Source organism: Sipha flava, unplaced genomic scaffold (assembly GCF_003268045.1).
Source record: "Sipha flava isolate LNK unplaced genomic scaffold, YSA_version1 132_pilon_pilon, whole genome shotgun sequence".
Classification (NCBI taxonomy): Eukaryota; Metazoa; Arthropoda; class Insecta; order Hemiptera; family Aphididae; genus Sipha; species Sipha flava.
This window is the reverse complement of record NW_020271758.1, coordinates 724,282-748,330: the sequence shown is the minus strand read 5'-3', so window position 1 is coordinate 748,330 and position 24,049 is coordinate 724,282. Positions and strand designations below refer to the sequence as shown.

General features: G+C 28.0%; 2 protein-coding genes and 1 pseudogene across 2 annotated transcripts in view; 2 read left to right on the top strand and 1 right to left on the bottom strand.

Annotated features, from left to right (window-relative positions):
- Window positions 1-7,748: 7,748 nt before the first annotated feature.
- LOC112679235 (cell division cycle-associated protein 7-like) lies at window positions 7,749-17,280 on the top strand. The gene is made up of 6 exons (XM_025548951.1): window positions 7,749-8,194; window positions 12,964-13,172; window positions 14,982-15,177; window positions 15,266-15,411; window positions 16,169-16,295; window positions 16,377-17,280. The coding sequence occupies exons 1-6, from the start codon at window positions 8,096-8,098 to the stop codon at window positions 17,073-17,075; spliced, it is 1,476 nt and encodes a 491-aa protein (XP_025404736.1). The 5' UTR covers window positions 7,749-8,095; the 3' UTR covers window positions 17,076-17,280.
- Window positions 17,281-20,186: 2,906 nt separating this feature from the next.
- Window positions 20,187-21,469, bottom strand: LOC112679229 (annotated as a pseudogene).
- Window positions 21,470-22,556: 1,087 nt separating this feature from the next.
- LOC112679228 overlaps window positions 22,557-24,049 on the top strand; it is a 6,614-nt gene continuing 5,121 nt past the window's right edge. The window contains exons 1-4 of the mRNA XM_025548945.1: window positions 22,557-22,888; window positions 22,997-23,098; window positions 23,282-23,606; window positions 23,685-23,867. Coding sequence (XP_025404730.1) covers window positions 22,557-22,888; window positions 22,997-23,098; window positions 23,282-23,606; window positions 23,685-23,867 — 942 coding nt within the window. The remainder of the gene's footprint in view (window positions 22,889-22,996; window positions 23,099-23,281; window positions 23,607-23,684; window positions 23,868-24,049) is intronic.

Genomic DNA, 24,049 nt, shown 5'->3' with positions numbered 1-24,049 from the left:
TATTTTTGTAGCTTATTTCTTGGTTTATGTCTTAATGACTCATACACAGACACATTTATAATAGTTATTACTTATTACATATAATATTATATAAATATAGTTTTTGTACAGCGAAATTTGTGTAATTTTACTAATTATAGTACACAATATAATACAAAGAGATTTTCACTATGTACAATTTTTCGTACACGAGGCTCCACAAATTGCCTTTTAATAAGTAATATTATTATAAGCTATTTATTAATAGATTTTAATTATCCGATTTTATCTAACAATAACAAACCTTCAAATAGCTTTAAAGCATTGATTAAATACACTATTTAATCAATGGTGGTACAGAAAAATAATTATAGACTTGATCTGTAACATATTTGTACTAAACTAGCTGAACCCGTGCACTTCGTAGCCCATATATAGTTTCACCCGTGTACAGTTATTGCTTTCTCCAAATGCAATTCTTAAATCAGATGTTTATTATTTACCTTCTTTCTTTTTTCGATCCCCTAGCAACAAACGAATATAATACTATAAACGACGTAAATTTTCAAACGAAAATAATAGCACGTAGGTTGTACAGTTAAAATTAGTTTTATAATAACTAATAGCCGACTCCTGTGCGCTTCGCAGCACTAACACAAAAATTATGATGGAAAAAAAATGATTGAATCTCTGAAAATGAATGAAAATCTCTCTGAAATCGTTATTTATCGACAATAGTGGAATTTTCTTTCATATCTACGTTCGTGCGTTTAGAGCGCATCCAACGATGTAGCATACATCAATATAATATCAATAAAAAAAAAATTTCACATATGACGTGCGTGCGTGATTAATATTGTACATTTAAGAGGCCATAACTCCGAAACCACATATCACACAGCGTACAAACATCACAGAAACCATCTACATATCAATCTTAATATGCCCTTTTTATCGATATCGGTTCGGTGGATCTTGAGCTATAAAATTTATTCAAAATGTACATCGATTTATATATATATATATATATAGATGCCCTTTCCTTGTTCATCGGTGTAAGTGGCCGAAAAATTAAAATTATGAAATTTCGAGAAGCAATTATTGAAGAGCTTTTACGAAACGATGATGAAGACACACAACAATCTGAATTAATACAGCACTAGATCATACATTGGAAAATTCTCCGAAAACATCAAGTTGCAATTCATGCTACAGCTTACTGGTGAAAAAGAAGGTAAACTAATATTTATTTAAATATTTAAAATTTCATACATTTTAATAAAACAATTAATAAATAAAACATTTTCAGGAAGACTAGTTGTACAAAAAAAAACAAAAAGAATCAAAACAAGATGTAATCAGTGTGATCAACATTTATGTCCGGATGATTCTTCAAGACTCATAAAACTAGAAAATAAAAATAAAATTTTAAAGAAAAATAAAATTTAAGTAAATGTTTGTATATATTTTGTTTTCTTTCTATAACTCAATTTAGTGTGCTTTTTAAAATTTGAAATAAGCAAGGAGCTTTTTATGTAGTATTTGTTAAAAAAGAAAGTATATAAAATGTTGAAAAACATGGTAAAATTTTAATTAAAATTAAATATATTAAAAGGTTTTAAAAAATTGTGATATTTTTTCGCTAACTAAAAAAAACAGGTCCTGGAGGCCATATAATCAATTTCCCTATACTATATAACGGAAATATGTTCACATTTCTGTACACGTGGCGTCAGAGTAAAACACAGTGTACCTAAGTACAATTTTTTGTACTCGTAGTGTTTTTGATAAAGTACGAAAAACACCCGTGGTAGTCAACAAGTTATGTTATAATTTGTTTAATTTGTTAATTAAAAAAAATATTAAACGATTTTCATTTATAAGTTATATTTTAGTATTAAAGAATCTCGATTATGGACGAAATAATAAGTGTTATATTATTATCATTTCTTTTTTTTGGAGGGGGAGGGGAGCATAAATTATATGCCCGGTGGCGCCAAATTTTAAATACGGGCCTGAATATTCTAACGAACAGAAATAATATTGTGTACAAGCTGGTTATATGCAAATGCCTAAAGTTCCGAGCCTTGGTTATTAGTAAATAGTAATCTTGTCGATTTTAAAAATTATGTCAACATTAAGGCAGTATTTAAGCAGAGCTGCTAAAAGAAAACAAAAAATAGAAAAAGAAAATGAAAACAAAAAAAATCGCTGGATTTTCCGCTCAAGGCCCCATAAATTAATTGTGTCCAGGGCCCCAAGAATCCTAGTTGCGGCACTGAACCTACTGATGTTCTAAACAAAGTATTTAAGAAAAACTGTATAAGTGTATATTCGTTTTTGGAACTGAAAATTAGTAAGTAAAAACATTAATATAAAATTATGTTTGTATACTGTATTATTTTTTTTTTCTTAGTTCCTATGTAAATGCATTAATTTATCATTTTACTTATAAGTTTAAAGCGTTTAATTAATTTATTAACATTCAAAATTAAATATTCAAACAATAGTATGTGTACAAAAGTGCTTATTGTCTTGGACATTTATCTGGTCCTAAAATAAATTTATATAATTGATAAGTAATGCAATATATCCAGAAAAGATACTGAAGAGCAGCGAGGACACTCAAATTGCCTCTCATAAATCCCTTGAATTGCCTCCCATTTGAAAATTTTCCATTAATCGAATCAATACTATCGATATACACTATCGATTTATACAATAATACATTTATAAGTTGATTATAATACAAATAGGTAAAAGCCTAGGTACATATATTGCCTAATATACGCAATACTTAAATAAAATTATTATTTATATATACATATACAGGGGCGGATCCAGAGTCGAGGAACTGTGGGTCAAGCCATTTCAAGAGGCCATTTATTAGGGATGAAACTAAATAAGAAATGAATACCTAGTATAAGAAAAAAAAATGGGCTCATAAAAGTGTATGAGTAAGTGTATAAGTGTATTTATATTACATTTTAGAATTAGTGATACCACCGATAATGACTTACTTACGATTGATAAATATAATCTAATTTTATCAGCGCAACAAACGTACGGAATAAAATATGATTTACTTAACTTTCTATTAAAACGATATAATTTAAAATATAAATTATGAATTGAAAAATTTTAAATTTTGAATATACATGGCATTAATTTTTTAAATAACTCCAATGGGCCAACTGTCCAAGAGTCCAAATCAATGTCTAAAAAGAGAAAGAAATTTCCAAGAGGCCAATTTTGTCAACAAATATTAACTGTGGGTCAGCTGACCCCCTGAACCCTCCCTGTATATATATATTAAAAAAATGTAATATATGTAAATGACAAATGTATAATATGTCAGATAAATATTTACAGTTATAGAATACTTAAACTAATAGTTAATATTAATACCTAAATAATGTACTCGTATAAAATGTATGTCAATTTTAAATATATTTATTCTATATACATTTTATGTATTTAGTTGGTTAAAAATAAAATTATTTATTATTTTCTCGGTTTAAACTTAGATGCTAATATTTTTACATAATTTATTTGTGATATTTCATTTGTATTTAATTAATGTATTAAGTTATTAATGAAATTTATTTTGTCTTTAATTGCTTTTTTCACTTTTTTAATTTCTATTGTAGAAGAGTATATTAAAATGTCCGTATCAATTTGTATGGATTTTAATACTTTTAAAAATGTATAAACATTGGGATGTGTCGACACAAAATAAGAATTCAATTTTCTATGAAATGATTCACAAGCATTAGTTGACCTTTGTGAACTAGCTGTCATTGTAGCAAACATACTTGATGGAAAAGTGGAGTTTTCATCAACATAATTATCAGTCAAATAATCGTCAAATTTAATGACGTTATCATAATTTGGTTTAAGTTCACCAAGATCTACAGCAAATACGTCACCCACCTACAACATAAAGTTATAAAATTACTAAATTGATAATTTATTCTTAATTAAGTTATTGAATTACTTGTTCTAGATTCAAAATGGAGGGCCAATACGTAACTGAGATACTGTCCAATTTCATTGTTTTTCGAATACTCAGTAGTTAATCCGATTTGCTGTATTTTGCGCCACCAAGATTGTCCCAAATGAAATCGACAGCCCATAATTTTAACGTCCGGACAAACATCGGAAATTGCATTATGAATAGCAGTTTCGAAATCAACAAATATAATTTCTGGTTTAAATACTTGATTAAAATATAAACACTTATTTTGTAGTTCCATAAAAGCTCGGTTATATGTTTTTTGATTCTTATTTTTAAGCAAAAAGAATACTAAAGGTATATAATGATCATTAAGTATTCCATGAATTGTAAATAATTGACAAAAATATTTTGTACAGTATTTAAAAGTTCAATCCACGTATAAATTATTTAATTTACTTAAAAACACAATATTCTTTTTGCACAAAAACATTAGTAAACCATTTGATACATCTTTTACTAATAAAAAAATTATCTACCTTAATAAATGTCAAAACTTCAATTCTATGTTGTGGCAATTTAGGATATAGTAAAATCCGAGCGTGATGCAAGTTATTCTTTATATAAATCACGTCTGAAGTCGTTAATGTATTTGTACTTACATTATGTTGTAGAATATGTGCATGAAAAAGTTTTGATGGTCTTTCAGAGTATTGTTCTATAGCTTTTCGTTTCAGATGGTTGCTTAGTACTTGTCTATTAATTTTTTTTTCTGAGTCCTTCGTACATGTATGAATTATATTGATTGTTGCGGGAGGCAATTCGAGTATGGCGAAATTCCGTTGGTTTTTCGAAAACCGTTTTCGGGACTTTGTTCATATTGCGCTCTGAAAAAATCTTCTGCCCCAGAGAAGTATGCAAGCACATAGCTGCTTATGAACAAACGGAAATTAAAGCTGCAAATTCTATTGTGGGGCTGTGGCGGTGTTAAAATTTACTTGATTTAAATCGAGGAATATATCAAAATTAATGTTTCACAACTCAAAGAGTGTCAATCCGGGATGAACGCATGTAAAAAGTCGGATGGTGAGGTTTGAAAAAATATCATAACCTTAGTATTGTTGTTTATTAATCTTTAATGATAAGTACATAATTGGTAATAATAATATTTCGTGGGGAGGTTCTCTTCGCAGCGAATAGCCCGACAGCGAGTAGTCCGGCAGCGAAACGGTCGCGGCGAATAGTCCGGCGGCGAAAGTGTCCGGCGGCGAAACGGTCACGGCGAAATATCCTAAGCCCCAAACATCAACATTTCTTTAAAGATAAATTTTACCTAAAATTTAATAATTTTTATACCTTACAACTTCCCACCTTTTTCATTAACTCCGTGATTATAAAATGGACCAACAATGTCAACACATTTTCAGAAATAAGCCCTTTTATAAGAGGTTCCATCAGTGTAACAAATGCAATAAGAGGACAATATGGAAACCGATCGTAAAATGTTCATATTGCAAGATTTATTGCCATCGAAGGTACCTACAGCAGAACAGCAACAGATGTAGCAGGTCAACGGATCACGTCGAATCAATGGCACTGGTAAATATTTTGCAAATAGATCGCAACACGTTAAGTGTTACTATCCACTGGCGCAAAACTAAAAAAAAAATGTCCGAATCCGTGATTTTTGATTGGAATCTAATTACTTAGGCGATCCTACCTGTACTTATTAATAACTTTGCCTAATGAATTTATTTGTACGTTGATCAGTGACGGTGCTAGAGTTTGCGAGGCCCTGGGCAAAATAAATGTTGGGTCTTATAATTTATATTAATAAAATATTTTAAGTTTAGTTAAATCAGAATCGCGGGGCCTTAATTATAATTTAAGGCGCGGGGCCCTGGGCAACTGCCCACCCTCTCGCCCCGTCCCTGATGTTGATATTCGCCAACTAATATATTTTCGAAATCTTTATTATCTACACATATAATTAGTTAATTAGAGATGATAAAATGCGATTGAGAATGATATCAGGGCTGTTGGTGTGTGTGTAGGGGATGTAAAAAAATCGAGACAAGTAGAGGTTTAGGACAGGTTTTTTTAGGAATATTTCAGTCTTCAGCAACATCTGCTGTAAAAGTCTGGCCACGCTTATGGAAACTATATGGTTATAACTTGATTAATATAAATATGACAGTATATACTGTCATATATTAATCAAGTTACTTGATAATCGAGCTACATACATTTTGCGATTACCACATTGATACATACAGGTATTGATGAAAATGCGACTTTTCCCTCATATCTTTGGTCATCGTGTAACATATCAGACGAACAACAACAAATGCCTGTGAGGCATTTCACAAATATTTTTATTCAACCCATTCAAATATTTTTGTTTTTTATGAAGTTTTAAAAATAATTTAACACAACAATCATAATACGTGTTCTCTTAGTTATCATAAATAGACCAAACTCTACATTTATGACAAAAAAAATAAATAGTAAAATAGACATAACTAATTTTAATATTGGACCTAAGAACTTTTCAAAAATTTTAGGATTAGTGTAAATATATATATAATATACTATTAGTGTAAATACGAATTATGTAGAATGATAAGTTTGATTTTAATTTTAATTTTTGTTTTTAGCCATTATGATTTTTACTTGTAATGTATAGTTGTTATACCGGCGCAATAGATGTATACTATACAGGTAGTGTCCCAAATGCAGGGCAATTGACGAATACCGATATAAATAAGCATTACCAATTATAATTTATAAATATGCTTTCTGAAAATACGTCGGATATTGTCGGCGCGGAACCCGTATGGCCTGCCTCATCAAAAATAATTTCGGTGAACACCGATGAAACATTAGTAATAATACACCAGAAAGAAGTTATAAATTGACAATAAGTACATATTTTATGTGGTTTGTGCATTTTATAGTTGTTATACAACTAATATGATTGCTTTATTAATAAGTTACAAGTTATGAGAATTACAAAAAGAAAATATCGTTAAAGGCAAGGGTGTATTGGTATACGGCGTATACCCATCAGTAGATTTTCGATTTTCGGCGTACATATACCTAAGGTAAAATATTATTTTACTGGTATACGCTTCTAAAATAACTCGAAAACAAAAAAAAAAATATAATAATTTAATAGTTCATTGGAAAAAATTAATATGAATCATGAAATTTAATGAAATATTTAGCTGTTGAAGATTAGTGTACGCTGTGTATTTTGTTAATTGTAGTGAATAACATTGAATAAAATAGTAGGGAGTGTGAACATTCAGTCCATGGTTCTTAAATCTGCATAATGAAATTTATAATGCGCTGCAAATGTACATCTTGTGGTGTTATATTTTATAGTATTTATTTAAATCATTTTTATAGTCTTGATAGAAGTTATAAACATGAAGTTACAAAGGATTAATTAAATTTTTTCGAACGTATCGAGAGAAAACAATTGTCGAGCGAAGTTAGAAAATTTATTTTAGGATTAATATCCATATTTTTTTAGTGCGTATACCCATAAATATATTTACCAATATATCACTGGTTGAGAGGGTGGGGGATTTTTCCAATTTTCACCCGCCGTTTAGCTATGTAATTTTCTTTTTTTGATCACCCCCCTTTCAGAAATCATGTCTACGCCCACTGAACGGAATCATCAGTTTACGTTATTTTTTTCGCCCGCGAGCTGAGAACGCGCACGGGACACGACAGCCACAAAAATACAACAATAGTAATCATAATACATACATCGTTGGGGAAAACGTCGCGCGGAAATGCGATTATGGACTGGGCACGGCACCGACAAAAACCCATCGGAGATAATAATAGTTGCGACCGGATACGTTACCGACAACGTTCGTATGGCGCGGCGGTGAGAAGCGGAAGCAACGGCCGAGGGGGGGATTTGTCCGACGGCGCGTCGTTACGCCGTTGTTGTGCGTCGGTTTGCCGCCAAAAACCGTTCGACCCGCGTCACCCGCCCGACATCGTTTACACATCTTCCTAACCTGGCCGTTGTTCAACCGCCATCGTCCACTTCGCGCGCACTACCCCTTGTCATCCGTTTTTCCCAACGCGTTCGCCCCCGCACGCGCCACCAGGATTCGATTGCCGCTGCTGTTGCGCACCATGGCGACCAGAACGAGCACGGGCCCGTCCGGTTCCGGTCGCGAGATGTCCGAGTACGAGCGCCAGCGGCTGGAGAACATCAAAGAGATGCAAGGGCAGGTCAGTGATGTCGACCACCTCGGGTACTGGGGGTGGTTACTTGTTGCTGTCCAAACGATACGAGTCTATGGATTTCGAACACGTTCGGAATTTTTTTTTTTTTTTGTCAATCGTAGCGATCGACAACCATGACCGATCGTGCATGATAGTGATTTGCCCTCGTTCTCATTCGATTCGTAATATCGAACTCGTACGTTTTGTGAAGCTAACGCTGTGGTAAATCTTCATGGCTTTTTGACCGGTCGCTAGATACCTTGTAGTAGTCGACAATTTTTTTTTTTATTGAACTTCTCGTATTCATATAAACTCATTTTCGATATAAGATTCAATTTTTTATAATAAATACAATTCAAATTTTGAACGGTCCATTCTAAGAAGATTATAGCATAATCATTTGATGTCAATAATAGTTTATCCGATAGGTTATGGTTTATGTATTTTATTTGGTATTCTTGTCGTATGTGGTCTACCACACATGTTTCTATATGTTATATGTGGTCTACTACAAACTTGTCATCTGCCGTACATATATATATATATATATATATTTGGTCATTCATATTGATTCAACAAAGATTAATTTCATTTCATTAATATAATTACAAAAACTTCATGACCTACCATGTATCGACCCCTTAACTGTTGGCCCTGAGAAGGAAATCATCTGCAGACCATCATTTGTGCTTAGACAACTTGACACAAGGTCATTACATCCCAGTCTTTGAATCCTGAACGTAAGACAGTCGTGTGAATTCAAGCTTCTCGAATAATCCCATGTATATTTTGTATTTTTGTTTAACTAATACAAAGGACAATTATTTATCTACATCTAGTTTAGTGGCAACTTGACGGTTTCATTGAAGATGGAGCACAAATAATTCCTTCTTTTTCCACAATCATAACTTTGAAGTTAACACCAATACCTGTTGATTTTTTAATAAAATAAAATAAATTTTTGTATATGAAAACCTTTTAATATACGCTTATGAAGTACGTTGCACAACAACTAATTTCTAAAAGAAAATTATAGTTTAAAAATAAGTAATAAATATAAATATACAAATATTCAGTAATATTTTTAAATTCCAAATTAATTAGTTTGTTTATTTTCTTTTTAAATATTATGGATATTTAACATTTTGTTGATACATATGTTGTTTTTTGTAAAATATAACAAAAAAGAAATTTCGTGTTTTTTTTAATTTTTAATTATTTTACAGAGGCCATTAAATACTGTAGGCTGTTTGCGGTATAATTTTAAAGTGTTATCCAATTCTAAACTAAAATTAGTAAGTTCATGAAATATCCCTAGATTTTCAGAATCTGATTTCTCATTATATACTCTTAATTATGCCCTCAGAAGTTCAAATGTAACACAAACTATTATACAATCTATAATTTTGACAAATATAATGGTTGATGACTACAGTTTCATTATGTTTTTGTATACTAAGCCTGTAAATATTTGAAAGTTGTTGCCTAATATCTTTGTTTACCAATAAGTTAAAGATTTACATGCACATTTATATGTGTACTAATTTTAGCGTTCAAATGGGCCAAATAATTTATTTCATTTTATGACCAATTTTATCACCAAATGTTAGACCAAAAAGTACATAAGAAAAACAAAATTAACAGTTAGTTATGGAACAACCCTATAATCAATCGTATTTTGAATAAAAGTCTTTATTAAACTTCTTTTTAATTCTCTAAACTTGTTTTTTTTTAATTTGTATTGTATTTAAATTTGGTATTGGCCTACCTTCTTTTATTATTTCAACCTTTTTCTCAAGAAGTAAACTTGAAAAGTTGATATTCATTAAATGCTTGACCGTAAAACGTAGGTATGTTACCCATGATAAAAAATATTTATTAAATCTAATATTTTAAATTTATAAATATTAATTATACACCATATACTAAACAGTAAATACTTATTTTATATACTTATAAAAACGCACAGACAATAAAAAGTTTAATAAAATAAACAAAAACAATTAATTATAATCTATGATAAAATAGTTTTTGGTTTGTGCCTCAGAAGATGATTGACAATAACAATACAAAAACAATAAGACCAACAAAGTCTCGGAAATTATAATATAATAGATTCCAGGCACAATTTGATTGTTCCCAACAACTTTGTATTAATATGTGATGAAAAGTGAGAAAAATCTAGTACTATTGATCACAATTATTAGCACGAAGTTGTGATGGTCACCCAATGTCCCATATAATATAGTATGTACATATTGTACATAGGAGTACCCGTATTTGATAAAAAAAAAAAAAAAAATTCTATATTTTCAAATAATATACCAATTACCAACTATATTACGATGGAAGAAATACCTATTCATTTTTAATTTAATATAAATTCTTTTTTCTTTCAATTATGTAAATGGGGCACATGTCTGTATGCCTCATATCACAAGTCCCCACTGCATCCAGTGCTGTTATATAAAAAAAAAAAGCAGTGTCTTCTGTAACTGTACCATTATTAGGTGTCTGTTTTTGTGAAGAATATATTATTGTAATACTTTTATATATATATTGTACGGATTAAAATTAAAATAAAACATGTTTTTATCAATAATGTTTAGTAATTGTTGTATCAAAACAATATTTATATAATTAATTTAAATATATTATTCTAGTACTTGATTATGTGTAATAATAATTTTCAGTAAGATTTTTGTAGTCTAACCAAAAAGGATATTATTAATATACATAAATATTAAGTATAATTATTATTTTTTAGTCATGTACAGCAATATCGATATTTATATCAAGTTGTTACAATTTATATTTCCTATAATATTAAATTTTTTTTAATATAACAATTTTAAAAAAAATCTTACTAAATTTTGTAATTATTATTGTATTATTTTTAGCTTTATGAATTATATAATCAAATTTAAATAATAGGGGAATTTAACTTTTTTATGACTATAAGCACTAAACATTTTCCATGTCAATTAAATTTAGTAGTACTTTAATTCATTTGAATTTTTAAATACATTTTTTCTCACTTTTAGTTATTTAGTCTGCTTTGAAACATTTCAATGAATGTCTACCAAATTTAAATAGAAATGTTCAATGATATTTTTATGAAACATCATTATTAAAACCATTTTTTTGGACAATTAAATAAGTATTGAATCATAATATTTATAATTATAAAACAATAAGAAATTTTTTTTTTTTTTTATATGATTGTTATATTAATTTAAATACTGCAAGATTTTCCACCCTAGGGAGCTGCCTACTTTGCTTATAAGGGAAATTCACCTTTGATTATATCAATATATCGATAATTAGAAATATATCGTTGAGCAGTACTATTATTTTTTACTGTAGCACATTATATGGTATTTTTTGAAAAACTTAAAAGTTACATGGCTTATTATTATACACTATTACAGCCTTGTCTATGTCTTTTTAATCAGTTAAATCTCATTTTTCCTGGTAGGACAGCATACAACTTAAAAAATGTATTTATATGAATCATTATGATATTTAACCTCCACAAGTGCGGGATTTGTATGTGTGTATTGTAGCTTAGGTCTATATATTTGTATTGTATTCCAAATATTTTTGTGTTGGCTTAACACTGATTTGCTTATAAACTTAGTTTCAGAGTATGTATATTTTTTTTATATTTTATTAATATTGTATTACTAGATACCAGTAGTATAGGTAAAGAGGGTCAACCCCATTACCATAATTTTTGTTAGTAAAGAAATAGATAATATAAAAATAATCTTATATATACCCTTATATACCGAACCTTTACTCTAAATTTGTGTTAACAATGTTAAAGGTAATGTATATTAATAACATATATTAGGGTGTATAAATAAAAGTATGTAAACAATAAATAAATATAAATAATAAGTACAACATATTATATTATATTATTATATTGGTATATGACAATATTATAATGGCTCATTGTGCCTCTTCAACATATTGGAAATTTGTGCATGTACTGATAGGTAAAAGGGCAGATAGGCATTTAATATGCGTAGAAATTTTCTTTATTAAGTATTTTATGTAGTAAATACATTATATAATATTATTTATGCATGGTACATTACAGGGGCAATTGTATGTTTTGAAAGCTAGGAAATAAGATAGCACTTACTTGGTTTATTGTTGGTCTATGAGATCCTGACAGTATATAAATTATATAAGGTTGATATTAAGTGAAATGAACTCAGGATTTGATTTACTTTGATACTGAACATTCTTCGGAAAAATATGTATTTTATTATAGCAATGGACTCATAGTTGCATTGCACTAAAGTAAAAAGACAACAGATATATATATATGGAAGGCAATTAAATCTGTGTACACATACCATAGACATATGGTATATTATTGTTTATGACACAGACAGATATTTTTTATCTATGTATCCAAAGACATGGCAATTGATTGTATGGTAGTATGGTCTTTTAACTAAAGGCAGTTTTTTTGGAAGTTGTCAGAATAAAAATTACAAAGGTGTGTTGTTAGATCGGCCCTTTATTATTTTAATTTTATTTTCTATGTACATGCTGAATAATTTGTCACTTATTATTTTAATAAATGTATTATTGTTGAAAACTATATTTTATAATGCTTCTGTTTGAAAGACGATTATGCCAATTTAGATTTTAATTCTGCGTATTGAATATTTGTAATAATCCTTAAATTTTTATAAAAGGAAATTTCTTTAATTAATTTTTATTTACCATTTTTTTTTTTTTTTTTTTTTTTACAGTTCAGTGATTTATTTGATGATGTTAAACAATCAGCTGAGATTTTAGCAAAATCCACTGGTCAAATTGCTTCAAAGAATCTAGGTGTTTGTGGTAGAAAACGTAGACAGAAATCTATTGATTGTCCAAGTAATAAAAGAACTAAATCTGATCCATCAACTCCAAGTAAAACTATTGTAAGACGTTCGGCCCGCATAATAAAAGAAAATAGGTACGAATGATAATATCGTTGTTTATAATTTATTATTGTAGGTATGTTACTGGCAATATGAATAAAATACATTATGAACAACATTATTTCATATATTACCCAGGCACTTAGTAAAATATCTAGGTATTATATTAACTATTATTTACTATTTGTGCAGAGTAAGAAAATTAATTAATTTATAATATTTTAATTAAATTTAATTAATTATTTTTATTTTAAAACTACTACTTCTAGCACAATATTTGTTCTAAACTATTATGTACCTACCTATTATTTATTGATATTACCGATTTTGTATTGCTATTTATATTTATAGTGTGTAAGTGATATTTGAATAACATATTTTTAAAGTAATTACATTAGATTTAACAAATAATTTTGGTTTTTTTTCCTGTGTAGATTTTTAAAATAGTTTCTATTAACACTTCATATTTTTCATTTAATAAAAATTAGTATTATTATCTAAATATTGATAATGATTTTTTTGTGAAATGTTAACTTTATGTTCATTATTACATTTGTTTTAATGTCATGATGAAAAGGGTGTACATGGAATGAACCTATAATGTGTATCAGGGGTTTATTTATATGGAAGCTGAGTGAGCTGCAGTTCCCCTCCTACCTAATAAATTTAAAAATAAACAAAGTGTAGTAATTGTTAAAAAATAATACTGTTTGATTTTGAACCTCAACAATCAACAGTTATTATTACATTATGTATTGTGTGTATATTATCGTTAATTATTATTGTGTATATTGTTAGGTATTTTTAAAGTATACTCTAAAATCAATGATATTATGCTAAGTGACTAATTAACCATACTGCTTATAAAATATATATAAAAAAAAATAAGCCAATAGTTTAAGATACTTTCTACATACATGAGTAACATTTGATTTTTATCTTGTAAAACCTATCTTAGTTAAATTGTAGGTTAGTTCACTACTAGTAAACCACAATTCAGACCTTAAATACTTATGTATATATGCATATAGTACCTACAGTTCTTATATTTATATATGATGATAGTATAAAAATTAAAATTAATAAAAAAAATTGCATTGGATTTTTAAATTATTAAATCTTTTAAAGTTTTGAAATGGAAGTAGTTAAAATTGATTAAACACAACAATTTTTGGTAACTAAATAATGACAAATATAATATAAATAATATATATATATAAATATATTTATATAATTTTTATTTTGCATGAAAACATTGTTTAGGTTTAAAAAATTTGGTGGATTTCAAAATGGATCTTTATGAAAATTAGTTTATGACCCTTTCTAGTATAGATACTTAATAAATTATAGTTATTTTGTGACAGTTGGTCATAATCATACCCAGGACTCTGAACTTATAGCTCTTAAAATCATTAAAAAAGCACTTAAAAACATCATTATAAGTCTTTAAAAATCTTTAATTGAACAAAAATATTGAATAAAAAAAAAAATGATTACCTAAAATAAGGTAAAATAATTATTTTTTTACATTTTGTTTAAGTGCAATTAATTTTTACTAACAATAAAAATGGTTTTTAGTTGTCAGAATTTGTAGAAATTATATTTTATATTAAGCAAAGTTATTAGAGATTTACAAAATAAAAAAAAGCTCTGAAGCTGCTGTTTTCACCATGTAGCTTTCATTTAGTAAAATTTATTGTACAGTATAATATACTGTTTGTTTATTATTAACATAAAAATATACTAAAGAAATTGATCATTTAATATTGTAATTAAATTATCAAAAATTTTTAATTTAAATTAAATTGCTTAAATAAATGTACATAATGAATTTTATTTTATAGGAAATCAACAAATTATAATGAAGAAAGCGATAGTGATTCTGAAAAAACAAATAAAAAAATTCGTCATGGTTCTTTACTTATAAAGTTCCCTTGGTCCAAAAAAAATACAGCAACAGATGAGGCATATTATAGTGCTCTTGGTGATGACGATTTTATTAATGATGATGATGAAGAATATTATTATAATGATAAAAATGTAGGCATTAACTATTTAATAATTTTCATTTATTAATTTATTTTTTTTTTTTTTTTACTAAATTGATATTTGATTACATTAAATGCAGCATTCCAAAAGAACAACTCGTAGAAGTTCTGTACCTATACCTCGATTGCCTGTATCTAAAGTAACAGAAGAAATGTTAAGTAACATTACCTATAGTTCAGTGGGAAAACAGTACAGTGCCAATGGTACAACTTGTCATCAATGCCGGTAAACTAAATATTTCCAAATAATAATTAGCTATTAAAAATATATATATTAATTTGTCATATTCAAATACATTATTATATTATATACAATTATTATTCATTTTAAATGCGACGTATTTGTGTAAAACACTTCCAATAATCAAAGTATATTCCACTATCTATGTAAATAACTTAAATTGATAAAATACCTTAAAATATGGTATTTTTTCTTTGTATATATGAATTACTAATTTATATATGAATTCAAAACAAAATTAAATTCTATATTATCCAATTAATTATTAATTTGAAATTTTAATATAACTTAGTTAAAATGTCTAAAAATAGTTTTCATAATTACATAAAAGTATATAATAAGAAATAAAGTAATTAAATAAAACAAAAAGGTCTGAATGGTTAATAATCATAAATTAATACATAAATAAATGCTTAGCCTGAAGTATTATTACATTATAAGTATAAGAATGCTCTAGGTTAAGCATTTATTTATTTCTATATACAAACTATTATGGTATATAATAAGTTATAAAAAGGATATCCAACTTGGATTAATTGAAACTCACATACCTTCCCATTTTTCATTATAATATAATAAAAATCAAAAATTATATTAGGTATGAAAATTATAAATATTTTTTAGAAATTAACCAAATTTTGAATATTTTAATTAATTTAATGGCTCAATTTTTAATCAACCTAGCCATGTTTTTAGCTTATAATATACTACTTTAATATTTAGTTAAAATATTTATTTTTAGTCAGAAAACATTGGATCAAAAGTCGTATTGCCGTTACAAAAAATGCAGAGGTGTCCGCGGTATGTTTTGTGGATTTTGTTTGGGAAATCGTTATGGTGAAAATGTTGCTGAAGTATTATTAAATGAGGTAATTTTTAATAGTAAAATGTTTTATTGAATTCTTTAATTAAACTGTAACAATTATTTTTATTTGTTGATATATGTAAAGAAATGGGCATGTCCACCTTGTCGCGGATACTGTAACTGTAGCATATGCAGACGTAAAAATGGTAGAAATCCAACTGGTCAATTAGCACCAATAGCATCAGCTCAAGGTTATAAGTCTGTTAGACACTTGTTAAATAACCTTGAAGGTGAGGAATCTGAGAACAATATAAGCAGTGATTCTGAGATTGAAGATGAAAAAAATGAAAAAGAAGATATTTCTAAAATTAACTGCAACGAAGAAAATAAACATGATATTTCTAAAGGTAGCGATGACAAAGACAATGAACAAGATATTTCTAAAAGTAACAGTGAAAAAGAAAATAAACCAGATATTTCTAAAGTTAGCGATGACAAAGAAAATGAACAAGATATTTCTAAAAGTAACAGTGAAAAAGAAAATGAACCAGATATTTCTAAAGTTAGCGATGACAAAGAAAATGAACAAGATATTTCTAAAGGTAACAGTGAAAACGAAAGTGACTTTATGATTAAAAACAGAGATATTGTAATTGATGAGCAATCTGAATTGACTAACGGTACTGAAAATTCAAACAAAAAGACTGTTAATATTAACAGTGAAATCGAAAAGTCATTAGAAACAAATGATGTTAGAAAAATTGAATTGGATAGCTGTAATCCAGCAGACCTGATAGATAAAATTTATCAAGATCTTATATTATCTAAACTTGGAATAATTTAAAAAATGTAATAGTAATAGTAATAGTACCTATAGATATTAGAATATTTTTTTTCTAGTTAGATTAAGTTATTAAATATTTTAATTCAAAATCATAAGAATAAGAATTGTTATATACTGAACCATAGAAGATCTAATTTATAATTTAAATTTTTTTACTATTTCATGTATTCTCTTGATGTAAGACTCGAAATATTTTAAACATTTCCATGACCATATTTTTTTGTCAATTTTCAACTTTCAATAAATATTTAAGTATTTTTTAGAAATAACCTTAGTAAATAAAATATTCTCTAATTTTATTATTTATTTATTTAATGAGTTTTAAGATTTGTGTTTAAGAAGTGTTAAATAAAACTCTTAAATTAATTTGTACTATAATAAAGAAAAAAAAAATTATTTGCCTAAAATATCAAATGTTACAACAATTTGATTTGAAAAGTATTGTATTAATATATGCATATATAATTTTATTGTAATAGTGTAAATATATTTTTGAAAATTTTTAAATTTCTGTATTTGTATTAGTAAGGCTATTTATAAAAATATAAAGTTCAATATTGATAAAAATATGCTATTGATTTTCAAATTTAATTATCAAAACTCGCTATCTAAATTTTGTTAAATTTAACTATTATAGATATTATGGTTACAATCAAATAATTTTACTTTATAACTGTCAATTTATACTGAATTAAATATTATTTCTTTAGTATCATAATTGCATTAGAATTATTTTGAATTTCCTTTTATTTTAATATCGCAGATGATCCAAAAGAAATCTATTTTTACTTGCGAATAAACATTTTCAAATTTCAATACCAAGTTTAAATTCTCATTATTATATACATACATATTTTGAATTATATTACAAAATATTCATCTATGAATTTAGGAACTTATAATGCACCTAGATAATTATTATGTTTAATATAACAAGAATATCTATTGAATATTAAGAATATTAATATTCTGTTTGTAATCATGTGTTTGTGCATTGTAATCTAAATTAAATAAACCAAATTAGTATTTTGTTTAGAAATGAATGAATAAACTATTGAATGGATATGAAATTGTAAAGAAAAAAATCTGCCAAGTATTTCTCGTTCATCAAATGGGAAAGAAAGTACAAAATTTCCTATCAACAACACAATTCTGTAAAATTTAATAGTGACATTTGCCATTACTTCAATTTATTATTTTGATCCTTTAAACATTATTTAACCATCACTATGTATAGTATGTATTGTTATAAATGCTTAATATGTAAGTATTGTATGTTAAGCAATGCAGATATTCGGACGTCACCGTTTACTGCCAGTATAATAATATATATTTCCTTTATCCTCGACCATACATTTTTATTTTATTATATGTATGAAATTGGAACATCAGAAGGCCGCCTTTCCAATTTATTTAGCCGAAACCAATTAACAATATGTAAGGAGTCCTTGGTTAAAGTTAAAAACGTGCCACAAATTAATATTAATTTGAAGGAAGTAGCAAGAAAATGATCAAACTTGGGTGGTCGATGTTCATGTTTTCAAAAATGTAAATGTAATGCTGCAGGACGCCTTTGTACATCAAAATGCCATGGTAGTAATCTATGATGTAATTATTGACAACAACAATATAATAAATAATGATAAAATATAAAAGTAGATAGAAAAGGGGCATTCTGGCCCACCCAACACCCTCCCCTGCATCCCTTCACCACCATGTCCACTGCCACCGTACCCCGCATTCCTTCACCACCACGTCAATCGCCGCCGAGCCCCGCAACCCTTCACCACCACTTCTACCGTTAAACCTCACTCACACCCACAGACAACGCTATTTTCAGAAGCCCCCTTTTCTATCTACTTGTCCTTAATATAAATTTATAAATTTACTATATAAAATTTGTTTTTTATTTATCATTGATCAAATATTTATTAAACTAAATGTGTGTAATCACATATCATCATATGTGTTCGTTAAAATTTGTTATTTTTGTCTAAATTTTACTATTTTCAGGTAATATATATGCGTGTAATAAAATAATTTGTTGTTGAAATTATAAGGATTTTATGTAAATTATGATATTTTTATACTTTTCACTAAAAAATGTGGTATTTTCGATTAAAATTCGATGTTTTTCTATAATATATCTATTTCTAAGTATGTAATAATTTAAATGTAAGTTTTTTTTTATTTAGATAAATTATTCTGAAATTAATTAATATTAAGTTATGAGTGACAAATATTTTAATTTATTTTATAAATAATTATTTCATTCGAATGCATATCATAATCATATCATGACTAAATATGTACGTTTGATCGTATTGAGATGAATTTTCGATGTGATTTGCATACGTAATTGGTATGGAAAGTGATTACTTAATAGCTGGCTTAATTTTTATCTTGTCTTTTACTATTAACGTGTCCATAATATTTTATACTTAGCTATTTGAAGTATACGATATATAATATTTTTTCTTAGCTATATCGGATATTTTTATTAATTTCATTGATATAATTAATTTCTTATTAAATAGATTAAACATTGTACGCCGACAGGTTACATAGATATGTGTATTTCATATAGTGCCTAGTGTAAAGAACATCATATGAAACCCTAAGTATTGAAAAAATGTATTTTGTTTTGATAAAATAGTGTGATAATAATATGCACCACTAATGTCTGGCATTACACCTGTGTATCACCCAAATGTCGAACATATCTATTTATAGATATATATATTTGTCTCAAAACATTACCTTTAGCTGAATAAGGTTGTAAAAATTATCACACTTTCACCCTGAATAATATATATTAATCGTATTGATATATTAGATATCGTATTCATCGTAATGATTTGGTTAATAATAATTAAATAAAATATGAATATGTGTTTTATATTCAATGTATGTCGAAATAAGGATATAAATGATAATCGAGGCATGTAAAAAAATAATACGTTAATTATATTTTCAAACAATTTATAATATATTTCAACATAATTTTATAATATCCAAGTACAAAATATATCATATTATACAGAAAATATTTACAAATACGAAATAATATGCAATATAACAAATATTACTATATATACAAGAAAAATTTAATCACACTTCGGTATCTGTCAGCTGCATACGATCGTGTCCATGAGCGTATGTATTTATTCTATCGAGTTGTATTACACGCTTGTCATCTTGTCTGTTGAAACATAATTTCTTGGATTTTATCGTTTGTAACTCAAGGTTGTATGATCTGATAAAGACATTTTCTCTATAAGGATCAAATTCGACTTTTTCCTCATCGTTGGTGAAAAGACAATCTATATGATCTTTGAATGTCATATGATTTTTTACCAAATGACCTCGAATGCCTTTTGCTTTGATTTTTTTCTTTGTTATCCAAAATATATGCGTACGATTTTGCTCGTAGGGCTATAAATTCGGTCATAGTGCGCCTATCTGTCTCGTCGGAAAACAAACCAGGTATTTTCTTACGCGATGAAGTATAGCATGAATGTTCATGGGGTAGATTGAAGGTGTCCATGCACTCTAATAAGCCTGGCTTGTTAAGCAAGTCATCGTAAAAGTTTTCTGTTGTAATATGATATATAAGAGAATCTGTATCCGTGTACATCAATCTGAGGTTATTTCCAAAATGTTTTTTCATTGTGTTGTAGTGATAATCATACGTTAATGATTTAGATACATCAAGCACTGCAAAACCGATATAAATCGGTTTGCAAAATTTGATTATTTTATTTTCCATCGAGACGGCGGTTAAATTATCATTATAGGTAGTGCAATGTTTGAATGTTGTTTTATTTATTAGTTTTCGCAATCTTTTTGGACATGACACTAGTTCCATTTTTATACATTTCCTCATCGATTCCATGGTTTTACCAAAAACTGCATTATATAATAATTTGAAGAAATCTTTTTCAAAGTCGTTTACAGCTTTTTTCCTCATTTCAGTGTTTAAATTTATGTATTTTGCAAGCCATGCCGATTGTTGAAACTCTAATGTAATTAAAATAATAAATAAAAATAATAATTAAATAAAAAAATAAAATAATAAATAAAATAATAATTAAAACTCTATGTACTTTTTTTATGATTAACCCATTTGATATTGCCTATTGTAAATTTCTATAGTGTATGATATAGTTATTTTTTTCTTCGAGTGTAACCATCAGTTTTTTAACTTTTAAACTAGGAAGAATTTTGTTCTCGGGTAAAAATGGAAGGTCGTTGTGTTCATCGTGTAAATCTCGAGAATACGATATATCCACTTCATACACTCTACTTATATCTGAGGTATCTGTCAATGTTTCCAAACCAACTAGCGTAGGCTCTATCCATTTGAACCCGTCGTATGGCATGTATTGTGACATTGCCCACCCATATAAATTATTACAATTTTGATAGACTAACCATGATTTCGGTTTCGTCTCGTCATAATCCGAAGTATTTTCATTATTAGCTTTGGCGTACCTCATACTAGCTTGTGTGAGACCACCGCGGATTGAATTTTCGAAAAATAGGTGGGTTTCATAATCAGAGAGCAATCCTAGTTTGATGTTGGTGTATTTTAACATACAGTCAAAACTAAAACCTTGTGCTGTGGTGTGTAAAACCATATGCTTTATTATGAACAATAATTGAATATAATAAAAATATGAAAAATAGACTAAATATTCTCTAATGTCCAAAATATTCAAAAATATGCAAAATAAATGTTTTCCTACGAACTCTATGATGGATAAATCGTCCACATTTTTCAACCTAGTGAATCTGCATAAAGCCAATAAAAATACATAAAAACTTAAAGATCCGCTCTCTAGGCATAACTATTTAAGGATCCATTAAAAAACTAATTTTCATTATTTGTTATTAAGATTTTATTTTATTTTATTTTTATTTTTAATTTTTAACATTAGTCTTGGTATCATCGATCGGTCACCTTTTCGGCACCCACCGAGTTATTGGCTAATTTGTGTACCTATTTTACCTTTTGTGTGGTTTGCCCGAATGGCCGTCGGTAATCTGTTCTACATATTAAATTGCTAATGTGATTTTAGTGGCTAGGTTAAATTAAACGGCTTTCGATTAAATTTAAGTGCGTAAGCAGAAATATAAATTGAAAGGAAAAACAATTTTTGGTTTTACAGATAGGCAAAATATTTTTAATTTTAAATATATTTTAACGTTCACTGTTCATATATTAGTAACTATGAAAATATAATACTATATCGTATAATATAACTATAAGTAGCTCATATTATTTTAACGATGCTTGTAAACGACCGATGGTTGCTATCATGATCGTTATGACAACTCGATTATTATCCGGTGTTCAATTTATTCAATATTATTATTTATTGTTGCCGTCCGCACGCAGATTTGCTACCTCTTCATACATTTTTCAAGTAAGCTGTTTTTTTATTGACTAACCTGAAATTTAGTATGGAAGAGAGAAAAATGGCTAAACGTAAAGTATATGAAGAAAATGAACGTAAAGTGTTAGAAATCGCTTGTAAAAAGGAGAAAGTCAAATTTTTGTTGTCCAATATGAAGGGAAAATTCAAGCAAATAATATCTGATAGTAAGTTATTAACACAACCGTTTCCTAGAGATTATTTTCAGCTCGACGAGAAGTTCAGCGTATTACCCGTAAAAGAAAAACGGTCTGAAGCTAAAAAGTTACGTTTGAATTTGGAGTTGGAATACGAAAAGAGCCTGTTAGGTCTACAACAAGTCAATTATTTTGTTGATCGAAGCATAATACCGAAATTAAAAGTCGAGGGAATTTTGTAAGTGTGATTTCGATATGTGTATAGTACATAAGTTTATAAATAATTAAAAAATAAAAAATAACGATAATATAAGTGGTAAACAAGTCTAAAATGTTTCGTTCGTAGAGAAGACAAATTTGTGAAAACATTGGTAAACCGCGAATCGCATCGAAGCATATTCCATGGTTTATTGGACGAATTATTGTCTAAAAAGCATCCGAAACAACAGTGAGTATTTAATAACAATCACTATAAGGTGACAACCGCATTTTAATGCCAAATGCGATCACGTCGTGTTCAATGCGACGATTCGTGAGATGTATAAGTGCAGATTTACATAAATCCACCGCGGAAGCGAAAGCAACAAATACACAGTGGCAGCATTTACGCATTTACGACTTTATTTTGCAGGCAACAGAAATCGTCGATCGCAAATATGGAACCCGACGTGGTTCAAAAACCGAACGAAACCGAAATGTTTCTCCGGAGAGTGGATAAAATATACTCGTCCTTACCCCCGGCGATTCAACGCGCCATAGAAAAATTAAGAAACCGTGTGAATTTCGAAAAAAATATAGCAACGACTATCGAAAACATACGTCAAGAAAAACTCACGTGTTTTGCTACCGACGACGAGTCCTCGTTGAAGAACCATAAGGAATCTTCCGACCTGCTTGGCGAACAAACGATTTCAATGGAAGATAAATTTGAAGCGTACATGTACGTCATAGACAAGGTCCGCGGTCTTGAATTGTTTTGAACGTACAGTTGATGTTGCGCTGATTACTTATGTTTTTCATTTGATGATAAATAGATGGATAACTCGATATCGGCTTTCAACGAAATGGTTGTTCATCTGAGAGAATGGAAAATGAGTGTGATACGCGATTATAAACAGTTCAACTTGGACATTGCATTGATAAACCATGAACTGAACGATCCAAAAATAATGACTCCGTCAGATTTTCCTGTTCAGCTGTTAGACGAAGCCTTTACCGTAAGAAAAGAGTTTGTATTTTAGCGTCGAATCGCGTGTTTTGCATAGTTCTAGTAAATTATTCTTAGATGTACACACATCATGGAACTGTAGTCTAGAAAATACTAATTATTCAACCCACAAATGTCATTAATTTTATTATTATTATTATTATTATTATTATTATTATTATTATTATTATT